General features: G+C 40.3%; 1 protein-coding gene across 1 annotated transcript in view; it reads left to right on the forward strand.

The window, feature by feature from the left end:
• CUBN (cubilin) overlaps positions 1–20,559 on the forward strand; it is a 324,986-nt gene that overhangs the window by 127,118 nt on the left and 177,309 nt on the right. Inside the window, exon 28 of the mRNA XM_079772268.1 lies at positions 1,429–1,579. Within this exon, the coding sequence (XP_079628394.1) occupies positions 1,429–1,579 (151 nt within the window). The remainder of the gene's footprint in view (positions 1–1,428; positions 1,580–20,559) is intronic.

Genomic DNA, 20,559 nt, shown 5'->3' on the forward strand with positions numbered 1-20,559 from the left:
GGGGATGTCCCTCAGCCCAGCCTGCACCCTCTCCAATCTGGGACCCCTCGAGGGATGTTCAACTGCCCTAAATGGACAGTTGGACATCCCTCTCATAATCCAGGACTGCTGGCTCCCAACTGCTCGCCTGCCTACCTTCCTGATTGCCCCTAACCACTTCTGCCTACCAGCCTAATCACCCCCTAACCACTCCCCTGCCAGCCTGATTGATGTCTAACTGCTCCCCTGCCAGCCTGTTTGCCCCCAACTTCCCTCCTCTGCTGGCCTGGTCACCCCTAACTGCCCTCCCCTGCAAGCTTTATTGCCCCCAACTGCCCTCCCTTGCAGGCCTGGTCCCTCCCAACTGCCCTCCCCTGCTAGCCATATTGTGTCCACATGGGAGCAGCCATCTTTGACCACAGGGGCAGCCATCTTGTGTGTTGGAGTGATGCTCAATCTGAATATTACTCTTTTATTAGATAGAATAGAGTCCTGGTTCATGGGTGGGGGCCAGCTGGTTTGCCCTGAAGGGTGTCCCGGATCAGGGTGGGGATTTCCTTGGGGTGTGGGGTGGCCTGGGTAAGGGGCCTGTGGTGGTTTGCAGGCCGGCCATGCCCCCCGGCAACCCAAGCAGAGGCCCTTGTATCTGGGACTTATTTATCTTCTACAATGGAAACTTTGTAGCCTGGAGCAGAGCCAAGCCTTCTGCTCACTCCATGGCCGCAGCCATTTCTGTTGGAATTTATTTATCTTCTATAATTGAAACTTTGTAGCCTGGAGTGGAGGCCTAGGCCAGCCAGGGCAGGTGGAAAGCTTGGCTTCCTCCATCGCTGGGGGCAACCCTAGCCTCCTGCTCTCTCCAGCTCTGTGGCTGCCGCCATTTTTGTTGGGATTTATCTTCTATAATTGAAACTTTGTAGCCTTAAGTAGAGGCCTGGGCTGGCCAAGGTGTTCAGAAAGCTTGGCTTCCTCCATCACCAGGGAAACCCAAGCCTCCCTCCTGCTTTCTCCATGGCCGCAGCCATCTTGGTTGGGTTAATTTGCATACGCGCTCCTGATTAGCTGGTGGGCGTGGCTGGTGGGTGTAGCAGAGTGATGGTTAATTTGCATATTACTCTTTTATTAGATAGGCTATGTGAACACATCTCATTCAGCCTACTATTTCCTTATTCTGTGTATGAATTATACTTTGGAGGGAATTTGCTAGGCTGACATAACAACAAACAATATTTGGTTTTCCAAATTATTTGGCTTAGAAATCATCCCCATGACTCTCTCTCTAATTTTCTATTTTGCATTCTTATATTCTGGTACTCGACCCACCTAAGCAGATTTAACCTTAACTTTTGAACCAAGGAACAGATTTTGCTATATGAGTAGACTTTACTTTTTCCATCTGGCAAACAATGTGACGCTTTTTTACATCGAGAGGTTTCCCTTTGATTTCAGCTCTATGACGGCTCACGGAGGATAGGACGCTATTGTGGAGCAGATATGCCACCTCCAGGGAGTACCACAGGCTCCGTTCTTCAAGTGCTGTTCCACACCGATGGGGTTGGTAACAATGAGAAAGGATTCCAGATGCAGTGGTTCATTCACGGTAAGCCCAAGGCCGATCTCAGTCATAGTTCACAGTTGCTATTTGACAAGAATTGGCCCCATTTCAAGTCTATTTGAAAACTATACCATCAACACTAATTAAACTGAGTAGCAATCTTGTGTTGGGCCTTAGAAAATTTTACTCGGTCATTGTTGGCTCTTGGAGAGTTAAAGCCTGTTAGGGCTAAGAGAGGAAGTGATGTCAAAGTGGACAGGATTTGGATAACTGCTTAGGTAGGTGCAGTGATACATTGCTTAAGAGGAAGAAAGAACAGAATGAAGTTTCTAAGAGTGAAGACCTGTACGTGGGTGTGGCAAGGAAATTGCAAGGTAGGATGGGGGCCTCTTAGGGAGAGTGGAATAGAATGAGATTTAAGGCTTACTCTGACAATGAGAGAAGGAATGATGGGATAGAAGGAAAAAAGAGTCAATCAGAGAGAGAAAGGGAGGAGCAAGGATTGCACTACCAGGGAAGCAGGAGGAGAACTAGTGATGCCCCAAGCCAGGAATGTGTGTTGTACCTGCCACATAGGTAGGGCCACGTCAGAGCCCATCAACGAACTGGTGGTTCAGGAAGCAGGTAGGGTCGCTCAGATGGTTAGAGCATTGTCACAATATACCAAGGTTGTGGGTTCGATCCAGTCAGGGCCACATACAAGAATCACTCAAAGAATGCATAAATAATTGGAACAGCAAATCGATGTTTCCCTCCCCCTTTCTCTCTAAAAAGATCATTAATTAAAAAAAAAACAACTTTTCATTTTTCTGAAGATGAAAACTCATTTTAAAAATATTTATTTATTAAATTGATTTTGGTGACATTGGTCAACATGAACATATAGGTTTCAGGTGTGAGTTTCTATGTTACAAGAACTGTATATTGCACAGTGTGTCCACCACCTGGAAATTCATTTTTAACAGTAGTTCTGAAACTTCTAGACTGACCTCATGTGGCCCAGTCTAAACGGAGTGATTCTCTAAACCTACTCCCAAAAACAGCAGCAGAGTCACCTGGAACTTGTTAGAAATGCAAATTCTCAGGGCCCATCCCAGACTTTCAACATCACAAACAGGAGGCCCAATAGTCTCTCTTAACTGGTCGGTCTCCCTGGTGATTAATGTTTGAGAACCACTCTCCTAGAGTGATCCAGACTTGAAAATTACAGTCCTTGTGAAAATTATAGTAGCAGTTCTCAACCACCGTTCAGGACTCACTGGTCTGTTTCAATCAATTTGAAAGAGAAAAGGAGTTGCAGTGTTATATCAGGAACCACACACAGACATCCAAGCTATGGCCTCACTGTCAAAACCAAGGGTGAGCCCACGGTGAGGGCCTGAATGTGTGTCATGGTTGACCCTTGAGGGTTGTTAACATCATAGTGCATTTATTATATGAATCTCATGCTATATATAACTGAATAGCCCTGTTATATATTTAAGAGTGTTAGACATTCTGAGACTATGAACTGGAGACTGAGTATATTTCTGTTAAAAAATAAGAATGGGATTTTCAGTGTTTAAAATTATTCAGTGGTTATCCACAGAGCCACTTATAGCTTGAAATACAGATTATGAATTCCCAAAGTAAATGAACTATAATGATTAAGCTTGTAGAAGTTCTTGACCATCCTCTTCACCAAGTAGGTAAATTTAACCTTGGAATGCCAGTTTGTGGATCTATTAAATGAAGGGACTGGATTGATTCATCTCTATAATACAGTTTGTCTCTAGTATTCTGTGACTTAGAAATGGTGTGATTCTAAGGAAACTGGAGACAGTGTGAAAAGACCTAGAAGAAATGCAAATCTTGGGAAATGACCCAGATCTTCAAGGACAAGTGTTATTTTCCAGACAGCGATTCTCAGGCTTTTATATACAGTACACATGAATCACTTGTTCTAATGCAGGGCTGGGGCGGGGGTGGCACTGAGGTAAGGCCCATAAACCCTCATTTATAAAAAGGTCCCAGGTAATGTCTGTGGGGCTACTCTGTAGACCACACTTGGAGGAGCAGGGAAGAGCAGATGCTAAGGCTAGAGAAATAAAATGATAGAAAGACAGCATTCATGGAGTCTAGAGGAAACTTCGGGGTGCTCCCTGGACTCACTGTAATAGCGGCAGAATGATATCTTCAATTTTTCTATGTTAATAGGATAAGAGCGGGGACCCCTGTAAGAAAAATAACCTTGCTGCTTAAGAGATCCAAAGGGGTGAAGGCTTTCACCTGTGACAGAAGATGGACATTAAGAAATGTTAACAGAGTGGTTCTTAGCCCTAGATACACCCTGGATTTCCTGGTAGTTTCTAAAGAGTTCCGTGCCGGGGTTCCAGTTTCCAGAGGGAGGATTCAATTGTTCTGCAGTGGGACCTTGACTATTGCTGACTTAAAAAAACAACAACTCCCTAAGTAATTCCGGAAGGAGGGTTTTAGGAGCAGTGACTTTGCTGGTCATATCTTTCTCCTCCGTGGGCTGCTTCCCCTCCCGTCCAGGCTGTTCTATCTATGCTAGCCCAAGGCCACCTGAGGAGTATGATTTAATGGTCATTATTAACTGTACCAGGTACTGTGTCCTGGGTTCTTCCCACCAACATGCTAGAGGTGGCTGTCTTCCCTGCTGACAGCGTTGCTGTTGGGGAATTTTTTTCTTTCAGCTCCGTTTGAAATCTGTCTCCATAGGAGGAGTCAGAGACACCCTCTGTCTATTGTCTTTTCCTGTTTACTATTTCAAAACTTTCTCCCAATTGCTGAAAACTTGCTAAGCTTGGATCTAGAGTTATGCAACAAAATTTTTGGCAGCTGGGACCAGAACTGAAAAAAAATTTAACTCTGTGTTACCCACTGTATGTAAATTATGCATGGGAAAAACCTTCTGGAAGGGGATGGTTAGTGGTCTAGATCAGTGAAAAATTAATGAGATTATTGTGTATGATAGTTATGCAACGGCACAAGTACCCCGAGCCCATACTCTGCATCTGACCACGTCTGTAGCCTGAGATGGTAGCCTGAGAAGAGGGGCCAACAGAATAGCTCGGGGTCAGGAAAGAGCTTTCAATGGGACACATTCCCCCACTTCCTACCCACTGGAGGTAAACTGAAGACATAAATCTGACTTCTCAGTTATCCATGTCTTCATTCCAGAGATGTTAAGGAAGTATGGGGGCCATGTGCTGTGTAAGAGCTGGGGACAGGGCGTGGCTGCGACCAGCAGGCCTGCTCCCACTCTCCTAGAGCTTACAGTGATTGGGAGAAGTAGCCATCAAGCAAGAAGCACACAAATACATAGAAATGCTAAGTGCCAGGAAGCCCACAAAAGAGGATTTGACATTGACAGGTGGTCAGACTCCATACTGTTCTCCACAGTGGCTGCACCAGTCTGCATTCCCATCAGCAGTGCACGAGGGTTCCTTTTTCTCCGCATCCTCGCCAACACTTGTCGTTTGTTGATTTGTTGTTGATAGCCATTCCGACAGGTGTGAGATGATACTGCAGTGTCGTTTTGATTTTCATCTCTCGGATAATTAGTGACTTTGAGCATGTTTTCATATGTCTCTTGGCCTTCCTTCTGTCCTCCTTGGAAAAGTGTCTATTTAGGTCCGTTGCCCATTTTTTGATTGGGTTGTTTATCTTCCTTTTGTTAAGTTGTATGAGTTCCCTGTAAATGTTGGAGATTAAACCCTTATCGGAGATAACATTGGCAAATATGTTCTCCCATGCAGTGGGCTTTCTTGTTGTTTTGTTGATTGTTTCTTTTGCTGTGCAGAAGCTTTTTATTTTGATGTAGTCCCATTTGTTTATTTTCTCTTTAGTTTCCATTGCCCTAGGAGCGGTATTGGTGAAGAAATGCTTCGGCATATGTCTGAGATTTCGCTGCCTGTGGATTCCTCTAGTATTTTTACGGTTTCCCATCTTATGTTTAAGTCCTTGATCCATTTTGAGTTTATTTTTGTGTATGGTGTAAGTTGGTGGTCTAGTTTCATGTAGTAGTGCTCTTGAATGTGTGTTTGTGTGTGTAATGAAAGCGATCGTTTCTGCATCACCTTTCTAAGTCTCACTCTCAGAATCAGGTTCCCATGAGGGGGCCCAGGACACCCAGCCTGACACGTCATTTCTGAGCATCGCCGCTGAGGAAGAAACCACACAGGCTTCATGGTGCCAATTAATAAATAACCCCGCTTGCAAAATGTGCTTCTTTGTTGACTGCGCAAACCTATTCACTTTGAGAAAATGGATCCACAATCGGGCTTTATTTGTGGGCTCATTTCTAAAGTGGCGCTGTAGACCCGAGATGAAAGCACACTGCCTTGCTTTTATTCCAGCCCTCAAAGGGAGTCCCACCCTGCAAAGAAAGAAATGGCCACAGTGCCCTGCCTGGCTCAACTGTTGACAGCATTGTCCAGAGGCTGAATTCAGCCCGGGGCCTCCGCCCGCCCGGGTGGCTGAAGGCAATCTAGAGCTTTCTGCGAGCTGTGTGAATAGCGCCCCCCCCCGCCCCCCCCCCCCCCCCCCCCCCGCCCCAGCTGTGCACACCCTCTCTCCTCTGCCTCCTCTGCTCCTTTCTCCCAGAGGCCTGCTGCTTTCACTTGGCAATGGAATCCCACATACAAACAAGGTCAAGGCGCTTTGTGAGAGAAAGAGTGACATTTGCAAAGGAAGAGAGCCCCTCAGCTGGGAATAGCAGGGGGAGGGCTAAGTGGCATGTGATCAGGAGGTGATGTCACCCTGGACTCTCACAAAGGAAAGTGTAGCCTTTTCTTTGGGGAGATGGATGACATCAGCCCCTCGAATGGGGGCTGGTTTCGTTTTATCTTCTTTTCAGCTATTAATGAGATTTCTCAAGCCTTGAGGGTTTTTCAAAAATTGGCCCGGGGAAAACGTTTTAAAAACTTTGTCAAGATCCTCCGTGGCTGGCTTGGTTTGAACCTGAGCCAGCCCTTTCCTGACTACCTGGGGACATGCAGCACTGTATCAAAGGGCTTTACAAAAATATATCTAGAGAGAGCCCTGGCAAAGAACCTCCATGAGGTCAGCAATGTTTCCCTTAAACCTTCCCTCCGGTTCTCTTTCCCTCACTTACACTTTGCAACAGTCTTTGTTTATTGTTGGTCTTTCAGGGGAAATCCTTCTAACTTGTAATGTTTATTATTTTTGGGACTTAGAGTATGTGTGTGGGATGGGAGGCGTGGTGGGCGGGGAGGGGGAGACGGGGAGGGGGGTTCCGGTAGTTTGACCCTTTGAGGACAAAAGCTTTGTAATTTCATTATCCATTTGCCTTTAATGTGAATGCTGGGTAGTCACCCGGAGGGTGTGAAGGTGAATAAGTTGGGCTCCATAAGGAGATCTGCAAAGGACAGACATTTCGCCATTGTTAATAATGTTATAGTGATTACACGTACCCTCTGTAAGCAGATATTTATTAGAACGTTTTTCATCCAGTCATTCATTCAGCCAACCAACACATATTGATTCACTCCCAGGTTCTGGGCATGGTATTTATAACATAGAGAGTGTATTAGTTAGCTCAGGAGGCCATAACAAAAGACATAAGGTTGGGTAGATAAACAGCAGAAATTTACTAGTATTTCTCACCCCTCTGGAGGCCAGAAGTCCAAGATTAAGGCGACAGTGGGGCAGGTTTCTCCTGAGATCTCTGTAGTCGGCTTGCAGATGGCCTTCTCGCTGTATCCTTCCATGACTGCTCTGTGAGTGTGTATCCTGTGCCTCTTCCTGTGTCCAGATTTTCTCTTCATATTAGGGCACCAATCAGATTAGATTAGGATTCACCCTAAGGTAAGGTGACCAGATTTTAACATTGGTAAAGCAGGACACCATTGACTGGGGGTGAGTGGGGGGGGTGGGGGGTGGGGGTGGGTGGGGGAGGGGGAGGGTTCTTGATTAAAAATTTGGTCTATATGGAGCAACAAAAATTTTCATAGAACGCAAAAATAGTATTGTAATATATATTTTTAAATTTCAACATAAGTACAATTTACAAATATAATAAAAAATTTGTATAGTATTATTTTATTCTTTAGCATATTTCTCATTTGAGTGAATTTTTTTTAGTAGATTGCTGTTGTTGTTTAAAAGGTCATGAATTTGCCGTAACGTAAGTCGTAAGTGTCACTTTCAAGGCCGGCGCTAGACTTTTTGCCGCCACTATAAAATATAAATAATACGAGTACTGTCTGCTAAATTCAAGAAAATTTATGTATTTATAAAATAAATAAATAAATTACTTACCTAAATTATCTGAATAGCTGATTTGTAATGACATCACTTGTTTAACTAGCTTACTAGCATGCAGTACGATGTGTATCGTCTGAGAGACAGTTACAAAATGTTTTCGTCGTTGCCAATCCCAAAAAATGCCATTGTTCATTAAGTCCAAACAATGGTGGTTGAATTCTAACAACTGATCAACAATGCGAACTTTGATAAGCAGTTCTCGATAATCAGTTCTCAACAATTATTTGTTATTATTAAAGTTTAACATTATAAAATTAACAAAAATAATATAAAACTCATATCCTGGCTAAATAGCCAAAAACCGTATATTCCCTTCCCGTTCTCCTGCCGTTCCCTAGCTTGTAGTGCATTCTTTCCAAAAATCGGGACTTTTTTAAAATGCCACGGGACGCGGGACAAATTGTTAAAAATCGGGACTGTTCCGCCAAAAGCGGGACGTCTGGTCACCTTACCCTAAGGGCCTTATTTAGACTTAATCACCTCTATAACTATCCTTATGTCCAAACACAATGACATTTTGAGGTACATGAACTTGGGGGGGTGGGGGGTGCAATTTAGTCCAGCAGAGAAGAAGGAGCTAGCACCCTTGACCTCAGGAGTTAGTCATGTAGTAAGGCAAACAGACAAATAAGTGTAGAAATAAGTCCATAATCTATGACGCTGTAGGACACAGGAAATCCAGGAGAGCCTGAGGGAGTTCAGGAGGCCCTCCAGGCAGCTTTTGTACAAAGATCATCCCTCAGACAAAGGATGGAGAGGAAGACATTTCTAAGGCTTAGGATGACACCAAAGCTTTGCCGCTGGCAAGTGTTTAAGTTAGCGCACATATTCTCAGCATCAACCCCAAGGGGGTGAAAATTGGTTCTTGGAAGGATGAAAAAAATCATACACTTTATGTATAGAGTACAGATATCTGTAATACATAACAGATATATAGTATATCTGTGATATTAAATTTTTATGAGGGTGAATTTGGGAAAAAAAAATATCTCAGAAAGCTCCTTAGAAGGGCAGTAGTGAGAAATACTGAGCTAGAGGGAGTGATAGAAGTTGAGGCAGGGCAGGAGTGAGAGACCAATTGATAAGACCCATGCAAGAACTTGGATTTTATGTCTCACCTGCCCTGAGCCTTGCTTCTGCGCAGTGCAAGCATTCACAGTCTGGAGGTATGTTGTTTGCAGTGAAAGCGAGTTTATGAATTGTGCTTTGCAAAGATTCCAGGGGGGTTATGAATCACACTGTATGGTCCTTTCTCTCTGCTGGTGACGAATCGCTTTCATAGTGTCACTTCCTGCTAGGTGGTTGATAGGTAATGTCACAGAGAGAGAAGTGGTAAAACATCTGTCCTGATCTGCCTCTAAAGTAACCTTACTTATGATTTTTTTAAAAAAAGCATCCTTTGTTCAGTAGTCTGTAAGCAATCTCTTGGTTTAGACCAACAGACTCCTGGGGTTCTTTTATTATATGGTGTGATAGAAGAGAAACAAATCCTGTTCAGTTTGAGTAGAAATTTAAGCCCATTTCTGTTTAAATTAAAACTTAACTTCCCCAAATGCCGACTAGACTTTCTTTCACATTCATAGATGCTATGTCCTACCTGCTTATTGTAGCCACTTCAGCCTATTGGATACCTTGAAGTTTTGTCTTTGTGATATTCTCAGGAAAATTTTAAGCATGGAGTCTGCAAATGAATATAGTCCTAGTGTAGAACCAAAGCCAAGATTTCTGCATTATGGTACTGTGTCTGATTTTTATTTTTGGCAAATTCTCACTTATATCTTTTTTTGCAAAAATGTTCTTAATGGATGATGCCAATTTAAAAAAAAAACCTGTTTATAAAGTAATTCACATTTGTAAAATTGAGATAATAATTTACAAAACAACTCTTGTAGCTCTTTTTGCCTTGGCCCCGGGACTTTTCCAGCAAGGTCAGAGATGGCAATAAGCAAAGGCAGACATTTCAGAATGAGTGGAAAAGCTAAATCCTGATGTTATTTGCCTCCTTGACAACAGCAGGAGATACACATACACACAGTTGACCTTCATTTAATGTTGGCTCTGAGTCTTGTACCCAGCGGGGGCCTTTAGGAGTCTTGCATCTCAATTCCCATGACACTACTTTTGAAAAAGTTGGAGGTCAATTTCCATTGCTACTTTTTGAAACAGTTATAAGAAGAAAAAAAAATCTTCCTCAAACAACCATGACCTTCCCAAATCACGTACTGCGCAATCTGTAATCATCCTTGAGATTTGGGCCAAAGGAAAGGCTTTTGGAATCTTCTGTTTGTGTTCGGGTTCCCTAGCAACAACATCTCTGAGGGAGATTGCACTACTTTCTAGGGGATTCCACAGTTTTTCGTACATTGAAAAAGAAACTACTTTTTTTTTTCACAGTTTCAAATTTTGTAGCAACCAAAAATGACTAAACATAGACAGAACAAACATGAGGTTCAATATAGAACATTCATTTTTTGTCCTCAGAGGTTTCTTTTTTTGAACATTTACTTAAACATTGCTGTATTTGTCTCTAACATTATGTTACCAAGGCCTTGTTTTATGTGTATGTCGCTGTGTGCTCAGAGGAACTGGTGCCAGCCTTCAGTGGCAGTGACTCCCAAAACAAAGAAGGAACCTCTGGTATAGGAGAGTAATTCCATTCCAGAAGATTTAGTAGAATTTTATACTCTCTCTATAAGTAATGACATTACTGTACTTTGTCTCTGATTTTTCCTCCTTCTAGCTATACTTACAGACTACTTACAGGCTAAATAATATTGATTTGACTACCTAAATATAACTTAAAATTTATTTAAAGACATTAGTTATAATAAAAACAAACCATGTTGCCCTATATAGAGTGAATGAAAATATTATTACTGGGCCAAGCAATTATTTTTAAAATGTTGATATTATCATTTAAAACTGATGTTATCACTTTAAACTGTTGAGAATCATTTTAAAAATAACACTTGATATTCTCATTTAAAAAGATAATACCGTGTGCTGGGGCCCTTTGGTTAGCATTTTAAAAATCTTACCTGTCTCCTTCCAAGAATTCTCTAAAATACGCATTATTATCCCCATATTATGGATAAGAGAACTGAGGAAAGAGTTGAAAAGAAGTTAATTAACTTCCCCAAACTCACAAATCCAGTAACTGACAAAATCAGGACCCAGAACACGTGTGTGTGTGTGTCCCGCCCCATGGCTTGTGCTTTAACAGCTGCACTCTGCCTGGAAGCAAGAAGTTTTTCCCCACAACTTTTCATTGCAAAGGTTAAATGGTACCATAATGCAGAGAAGGTTAGCGCTTAGAGTCGGTTATTTTGTAACTAAATTCCCACGGAGGAAAATGAATGTTTTTAAATGAACCTTTGCTGTCTTTTCCAAGTAAAAAATGTCCTGGTTTCAAGCTCTCCCCACTAAAATCCACAATTCATTCTTTCTTCAGGGTTACGTAGCAAAATGCCAGGAAGCACATTCCTTAGCAAATGACGAGTTCAAAATAACAGGTGTTTGTCTGTTCTTCACCACAATATCTGCTTTATTAGGTATTTGGAAGTACTCTTCTTTTGGAGCTGCTATGTACGGCTGATGGAATCAGGCACTTCTGAGCTGCTATAGACCCCAGAGATTGTTCATTACCACGGTTTAGTTACACAAACTAGTTTACCAGGGGGGTTAGAAGTAAATGAGAAGTGAAAGGAGCGCTGCCCCCAAGACAGATTGGTTTGACTAGAGGTAAACAATGCGGATGGAGTGGCGCACTTGAGGATTTGGTTCATTTAGGAGCCCAGCCAGAGCTATACCTTGTAAGCTAAGGACCCTGGCTGGCTGGCTGCCTGCAGCATGTGCCCTTCGAGGGACCCTCATCCCTGGCATTACTATCACAGAAAACACTGTCCGGGCTCAGGCTTGGGCAGGGGCAGAGCATGGGTCAGAGAACATCACAGCCACTGGCATGGTACCGCCCACATCTATCTGTTCATTTGTCATGTGGAGCAACTGCCTGTGGAAAAACGGTTGGGAGTTGAGGAAAGATGAGAAGAGGAATGGGGGGGGGGGGCGGGGGGCAGTCAGTGATGCAGAGCCTTGGTGGGGGTGCTGGTGAGCTTTTTCCTACAAGAGCACTCTGTATCAAAGTAATTACGTTGAGAGAGAGCAGGATTAGAATGAGTCGTTTAAAGTAGAAGCATGAAGGTTGAACATGGAAATCACAGAAAGAGAACATATGTCCTCTGTCTTTGCCAGTTTGGGGATTTCATAAAGTAGCCTTAGGCGTGACTACTTACACTAGGGGAAATTAGTCCAGTTGCCTTGGTCTCATTTCATTTCCTTGGAAGATATTATATTTCAGAAATCTTCAATAATTAAAAAAATGTTTTAAGAAAGACTGGTTGATTTGATTTCTCCTGAATTGTAAGCAAAGAATTTCTGCTGGGAAAGCATTTTTTAATTTGGTTGGAATGAGCTGGTTAGAAGAAAAAAATATATAGCTAATCAAAATGAAAAGATGACATGATTGACCATAATTTTCTGAGTGAAAATGAAAGATGTTTACCCTTTAACATATAGGAAATTAAAATTTATATTTTATGAAAAGTCCTAAAATATGGTTCATTGTGTTCACTTCTCTTTAATGGTGTACTAAGGTGGAACACTTCAATATTAAGACTTAGGACATTTTAGAATGTCAGAAAGCTATGATAATCTTAACTTTGACTACTCATATGACATCTTATGTAGTAATTTAAAAGTCACTTTATAACTATGAACGGCACTGATGTTTGAGCTTCTTGTGTCTATTTTACAAGTCATTAACTATGGCCTATTTTTTCAATCTTCTTTAAAAAATGTATTTGTCCCTGCCATTGAAAACAGATAACTCTATTCCAAGCATGTCAAACTCAAAGGCTAACACAGGCCAAATAAACAAGGTTTAAGTTGATGTGGGCCACAAAAAAACAAAAGCTTCAATTTTCATAGAAACGTAGGTTTATTTAGGTAGAGACATGTTGAATACAAAGGGCTGAAATAAATGAGTAATCGTTAACATAAAATAATAGAACATTTTAATAAAAATTAATATTTTTTCTTTAACCTTATCTTACCAGACACTGAGAAACCACACAAATTAATAAGCGTAATGCAAATAAACCTATTTTTCTTGTGCTCTGAAAGCAAAATATTTCCTGTTGTGCACACCAAACAAGTCAGTCCAATACTAATGTTGTGTCAATCAGCTACTAAAATATTCGCTGCTAGTATTAGTGGAGAGAAATGGTGTGCCTGCATGTAAGGCGCGTAAGGGAAATGAATGCAACACAATTATAGTAATCAGTCATTAGCGAACATTATAGTTCGTTATTAATAACTAGTGACCCAGTGCACAGATTCATGCACATTGAAAGGAAATTAATTAGAAGGTGGCTGGTGGGACTGGGCAAGACAGGCTGGACATGCCCTGGAGCCAACCTCCCGAGGTCCCTCAGAAAATTAATTTGCAAATCCCTAAGATCATATGAATTCTGGGGCTCCACCCTTGACTCTCTCTTCAGAGAGGACCAGTGATCTGATTTTAGCCTTATCTCTTTAGAGAATAGATACCTATCATTTGCTTTTCTCAGGAGAGGGGCATACACTTTTATACTATTGAGGAATTAACTGGAATTGCTGACTTTTTATGGCTCTTATACATGCCACAGTTACCTTCAGACAACTTTGGTCATTTTAAGGAGCTCACATTCTTCCCCTCCACACCCCACCCCCAACCTGAAAGTTTCTGTTCAAAATCACCTTAATCACATTATTTGCATACTAGAGGCCTGGTGCATGAAATTCTTGCACTGTTGGGGGAGGTCCCTCAGCCCGGTTTGTGCCCTCTCATAGTCCGGGAGCTCTTGGGGATGTCCAACTGATGGCTTAGGCCTGCTCCCCAGGGGACATCCTTAGCGCTGCCGCAGAGGCAGGAGAGGCTCCCGCCACCACCACTGTGCTAGCCAGCTGTGAGCCTGGCTTCTGGCTGAGTGGCGCTGTCCCTGTGTGAGCACACTGATGACCAGGGGACAGCTCCTGTGTTGAGCATCTGCCTCCTGGTGGTCAGTGCATGTCATAGCAACCGGTTGTTCCGCTGTTCGGTCTATTAGCCTTGTATTATATAGGATATCATTGTATCAGAAGTGAGGCCTGTTTATTCTAGAAAATAGTTCAATTTTGTCTTAATTTAGATCTTCCCTAAATTCTGAGCTTTTAGTTGCCATTTCACATCATACCTGTCCCACCAGAAGAGTCCTTATTGGCAACTTCTCCCTGTGACTCTACACCCTCCCCATGCTTCCTTTGTACCTTTCAGAGGGAAAGTGGACTAACCAGGGAGGACTCTCTTAAGGAATTGAAGAAGAGAAAGATTTTGTTTTTAAATTACAGAAAAACTACTAAAATATAAATCAGTCATGTGAGCATCATAATGTAGTGTTTAAGTTTTATGCTTTTGCTATACATAGGCTTTTCAACATTGACCACTAATATCTCAGGCATTTTCCTCAAAAAATAGACGATGAGGATGTGAAAATGTCTTTTGGGGGGCCATTCTCTATTCCTTTTCTTCTAGCCTAGGTGGGCCATGTCAGTTCCAAGCTGGCAGTCCTCTGGGTGCTACTGGTTTATGGAACATAGTTTGAGGAAAATGCCAAGTGTAAAGAGGTGACTGCATCTGAGCAATCATAGGGAAGTAGGGAATGTACCTTTGAAACTCTGTGCCCCTGATTCTCCTTAGCTGTTTCATTGCCAGTTTGTTTTTTCTCGTTAAGTTTATCTTTATTGTTGAAAGGATTATAGATGTCCCCTTTGTTTGTTTGTATTTGCTTTTTTCCCATTGACCCCCTCCACCCCACACCCACCCCTCCCAGGCCTTCACCACTCTATTGTTTGTGTCCATGGGTGGTTTGCATTTGTTAAAGCTTTTTCATTTAAAAACAACACCCCCAAACTTTGAAGATAGAACATAAATAGACTATACTTAATTAAAAAAAATATTATCACTCATTGCTTGCTTTAGACCAAAAAGAAAAAAGAAAGTGTTAGCAAAGTCCTTTTAAGAAAAAGATTTAAATTATCTTCACTAGTAAACAGGTTTAGTAACAGCTTTCGACTCTTCTTTGGTTTGAGTGCAGTACATCAGCATGCTTCCTGCTGATAAGGTAAGTGCTTCCTCTGATCTCCTGACTGGGAGTTTGGAGGAAACTAGGATCAAATAGATTATCAGTCACCAGTACTACAAGTTTTATAAAGATTAACTAATTAACACTGAAAAACATATGATACTCTTTAGGACATTATTTTATTCCAGTTCATCTGATGTCTAATGATGCCTCAAATTAAATGAACAATATCTTTGCTATATTTATTTTTTCAGGTTGCTATGTTGATGATTTCCTCGGTAGATACACCAAACAGGGCAGTCAGTGGTCAGTGCTGCCATTCCAGTGCCCAATAAGGCATAGTGAGAGAACACAGAACTGGGAGTGGGGTGTTGAGGGTGGAGTGAGAAAGGATGGGGGCACTGGCCCTAAATCTGTCCTTCACTATAGGAGCTTCAAATCCAGTGGCATTCCTGAATCTCACTTTGCTCATCTCTAAAATGGGCCCACATCATAGAGTGGTTATGAATTTTCAATAAAATAATATGCTTGTTAAAAGCCCTTTGAAAAACTGAATTACCATGCAAATATGAGCTACCTTTATTGTAGCTTAATGGATAATTGATTTTTTACATCTCAGCTATTTATGATGGCTTTTTAGCTGGTATGGTAATTTCTCTTCTAGCTCCAAGTATTTTTCTAATATCATCCCATATCTGGATAAACTCCTGTTAAATTATAACACATATAAAGGATCATCATATGCAAGACACTTAGTTAAAAACCTTACTTTGGTTATTTCATTTAATCTATATAACAACCCAATGTGCTTAAATACTAATTCTGTTACAAATGAAGAAATTGAGAAATTTCTTTTATATTTTACTAGAGGCCCAGTACATGAATTCATGCACCAGTGGAGTCCCTCGGCCTGGCCTGCAGGATTGGGCTGAAACTGGCTCTCTGACATCCCCCAAGGGGTCCTGGGTTGCGAGAGGGTGCAGGCCATGCCGAGGGACACCAATGGTGCACGATTGGGGCCAGGGAGGGACTCGGGAGGATGGCCAGTCAGAGAGGGACCGTGGGAGGGCTCCAGGGTGTGTCCGGCCCGTCTTGCTCAGTCCCAATCGGCCGGACCCCAGCAGCAAGCTAACCTATCTGTCAGAGTGTCTGACCCCTGGTGGTCAGTGCACGTCAGAGTGACTGGTTGACCGGTTGACTGTCTGCCCCTTGGTGGTCAGTGCACATCATAGGGAGCAGTTGAGTGACCTTAGCATATCATTAGCATATTACGCTTTGATTGGTTGAAATGACCATACACTTAGCATATTAGGCTTTTATTATATAGCATGATGAGGAAGAGGATAGTGGGAGTCTAAACATGTCCTTCTATTTTATTTCCTGATACCTATTGGTTGATATAACTTCTTTCATCTACAGTTTTGTCTCTCCTCCATCTCTCTTTCCTACCCTTCTGATCCCCTGGTCACCCACCCGAAATCACAGACGTGACTGACAGTGTCATGATTTTTAAAAATTACTGTATACTTGCTAACCTGTGTTTTCTCAGGAATTTCACTTGTTTTAATATTTGCAGATATGTTTGTACCATTATTTTTCCTCTAAATGAAATGCAGACACCTGAGATTTTCCAGAAGCCTTGTTACTCCCATTCCCCAAATGGGCAGACGGACTTAGATTTTCTTCTGTGACTCATTCAGGAGAGAGTGCATTTAACAAGAGGTTTCCCTTTGAGGGTTACACTGAGGGAAATAGTGCAGTGAACAAAACACTTTCCTCCTTCTAGGCCCCAAATAAATTCAAATTTAATAGGAAAGTAAATTAGGATACTTGTTTATGCAGAAAGTTTTTAGTATTAGACATTAGCAACCCTGATAACAACTACATAGGTAAAACAGCTTACCAAATAAGTTTTTTTAATTCCACAGTCTTTATTAAAAATAAAAATAAAACAAAAACAAATCTTGTTTCTACCACAGGAAGTAGAGAAATAGTAAATCAAATGAAATGAACAGCTTTGCTACCCAATCTGAACAAGAAATTGTTGATGAGGCAGAATTAATCATTTAGCTTTGGGAGTCTTGATTCATTTCAGCATTTAGAACACATTTCTCTTCTTCAGAATTACACACAATAGGATTTTTTGGATTATCTCAGTATTTCTTTTGCTGACAATGGGATAGTACGTGTTGATACAGGGTTCTAAATCACATTTTCTTTATTGTAACTGGCTCCCTTTTCTGCAGCTAATGAAATGGAAAAAATGCATTAATACAATTCAAAAAACTCACATTATACATTAAAAACTCTACTATCTATTGTGAATTGTAATTGTTCATTGCTTTCATTTATAATTAAAAAGTTCAACTCTTGTGAATTTGATTTTTTAATTTTTTATCCATAATTATACAATTCCAAATCCATGTTCTAATGTTTTACTGTTAGCCTAATGATAGCTTGAACTTATGAAACAAAGCATGAAATAATTCATTACATATTTAATATTTTTATTAACAGACATTTTCTTTCTTTTTTTTTTCCAAATATATTTTATTGATTTTTTACAGAGAGGAAGAGAGAGGGATAGAGAGTTAGAAACATCGATGAGAGAGAAACATCGATCAGCTGCCTCTTGCACGCCCCCTACTGGGGATGTGCCTGCAACCAAGGTACATGCCCTTGACCGGAATCGAACCTGGGACCTTTCAGTCCACAGACCGACGCTCTATCCACTGAGCCAAACCGGTTTCAGCAACAGACATTTTCTTAATTTTGTTGTGCATATGTATTCCCTTGTCACTAAAAAAGAGCATAGGAAAAACAGACATTGTTCATTTTTCCCCCCAGGTTTTAAAATATATACTTTTGTCATATATTCTTTTGCCTGAGACCAAGTACACAATGTCAAAGTGTCCCATAATCTAGGAAAAAGAGATAATATTCAAGAGAGTGAGCCATAACTGGCTGAATGCTGATCAAAAATCTCTCACCTATGGACTAGAAATTAGTATCAAAGAGAATCCTGCTAACTTTGTACTACCAAAACTAACAAATTTAAAAATATCTTTTAGGACCTCAACATGATTTTTTAATTATTAGTTGTAGCTTATCACCAATTAACATGTGAAGAATAATTCACTGATTGATTTTTAAAATAAATACTTATTGAAATTACTCTTTGAAAATTGAAGAAAAAGCAAAAAGAGTTTAATGACTTATAGGAGGGCATGTGGCAATAGCAGTTTTTATGTCTATAACTGGATTTTTAAAAATAGACATTAAATACACCTGGCTTCTACAACAGAACTGTTCTGTGGCATATGCTCAATAAATATTTATTGAATGGATGCATGAATGGGAATTAGAAATTTATTGTTATCTCTTTCAAGATTTAAATATTCAAAGACAGAGTTTCTACCATAATTATCAGAATTAACTCTATTTTCCAGTACTTTATAGTATCACTAAATTAATTTATACTATTTTGCATTCAGTGTGAACTTTCATTTTTTATTTATTTATTTATTTTTAAAATATATTTTATTGATTCTTTACAGAGAGGAAGAGAGAGGGATAGAGAGTTAGAAACATCGATCAGCTGCCTCTTGCACATCCCCTACTGGGGATGTGCCCGCAACCAAGGTACATGCCCTTGACCGGAATCGAACCTGGGACCCTTGAGTCCACAGGCCAAAGCTCTATCCACTGAGCCAAACCGGTTTTGGCCAGTGTGAACTTTTAAATCCAAAAGTTGTTACCTTCTGATGTGTTAAACCTCAGAGGTAGTGAGAGCAGGAAGTAGTAGTAGAAAGCTTCAAAGAGTTTTCAAACTCCAACTGTTTTTCTCTTCTTCTCACAACCGCACAATATTTTTCACCAATAGGGTATCACTTTTAATAGTATTGGAATTTCTCTTTAGAAGATACACATAAGCACTATTAATGAGAAGAGAACATGAGAAACCTAAAAGTAATATTTCGTTATGTTTTTATATACCTTGTTTATATTTGTTTAAATCTTAGGAAAAGCACATGGTGGTTGTTAAGAGCGATCAGTGGCTAAATAAAATGAGTACTTTTTCAAAGCATTAATGAATGCCAAGAATCTGATATTATCATTCCAGTGACTAATAAAAGGGTATTGGCATCCTGTTATTTGCAAAGGAATTTACAAGGAAACCTAAAACAATTGGAAAAGACAATGGAAAAATGTTTTACAGATTTTTAGACAAATCAACTATGATAAAAAAAAATTGAATTAGATTGTCTGGTGAACTGAAGCTAATAAAAACGCAGAGATGAGATATCCAAGCTTTCATTTCCCTGTTCTCTTTTATAGTATTTAGCTACAGAGTTATTTTTCTCCAAAGATTTTTTTCCATTGAATTATCTAATATGATACAACTGATATCAAGAACCGTAGGAGCTGAAATGTACATTAAAAATATTGGGGTAACAGAATGGCATTGCTTACCTATAATGTAATTTAGTAAAAGGTATTTCATGTTAAGATGATTTATATGGGCCACAGCATTGGAAAACTTTAGAAAGTATACTTTGATGAAATATTCTGTGACTGGTGCCCCCAGGACTTGTTCAGTGGTACTGACCATATATACACTCTGCTGATTTTGGCTTCAGGAACACTTTCCATGTGTTGTCATAGTAGGAAAAATATTTTCTAATCTTTCATGGCATTTATTTATTTTTTTTAACATTCATGGCAGTATATAAATAATGCCCACACATTGAATTTTAAACAGCTTTTTTACAGGGTTTTAACTTGAAATAAAGTAGGATGTTTATAGGCCATAGAAAAGATACTGCTCCGTGCAAAAAATTTAAAGTCTGAAAAAAGCAGGTTTTCAAATGGAAGCAGGAGAGTAGCAACTTAAGATGGTAACATGTTGAGCTGGAATCAGATTTCTTTACCGCATCAAGATTCTTCTTAGAATTCTCAGTTCTTTTTAGTTTAGTGGAGATTCTATGTAGAGAATATATATTTTTGAACTTTTTAAAAACTTTTTTTTTTTAACTCACCATACAGGATGAATTGGCATAGGGTGATAGTAGACCTGAACTTACAAGGCTTTAGTGTCTTACATTTTCAGTCACAACAGTTAAGTTTCATTCATGTGAAAATGCACACATATCCATAATGGAATGAGCAAGCACTATCATTATTATTTTTTAAATATCTTTATTGTTGAAAGTAGTACATAATGCCCTCTTTTCCCCCCATTGACCTCTTCTAGCTCAACAGAGGAGGCATTCTTATTTTTAAACATGAAAAAGCCTTGATGAAGAGTAAGAGAAGGTATTTGGAAGAATTTACCAATCAAGGAAGAATATTTGAAAAAAACAGAAAAGGAGGCCCAGATATGTTAGCAAAGCAAACAATATTTTTAAATCACTAAAACTTGCTAATAGAAAACAAGATAAACTCTCCTTTTTTCTAATTTTCCCTTTAAAATTTGAGCCTTCCTTAAATTTTATTTCTTCCATAAGTTTTCTCTCCCTCTCCATTCTGAAAGTTCTGTCTGAATCCTACAAACTGAGTCTGTAGAGTGTAGGA

The sequence above is a fragment of the Cnephaeus nilssonii genome (assembly GCF_951640355.1).
Source record: "Cnephaeus nilssonii genome assembly, chromosome: 1".
Classification (NCBI taxonomy): domain Eukaryota; kingdom Metazoa; phylum Chordata; class Mammalia; order Chiroptera; family Vespertilionidae; genus Cnephaeus; species Cnephaeus nilssonii.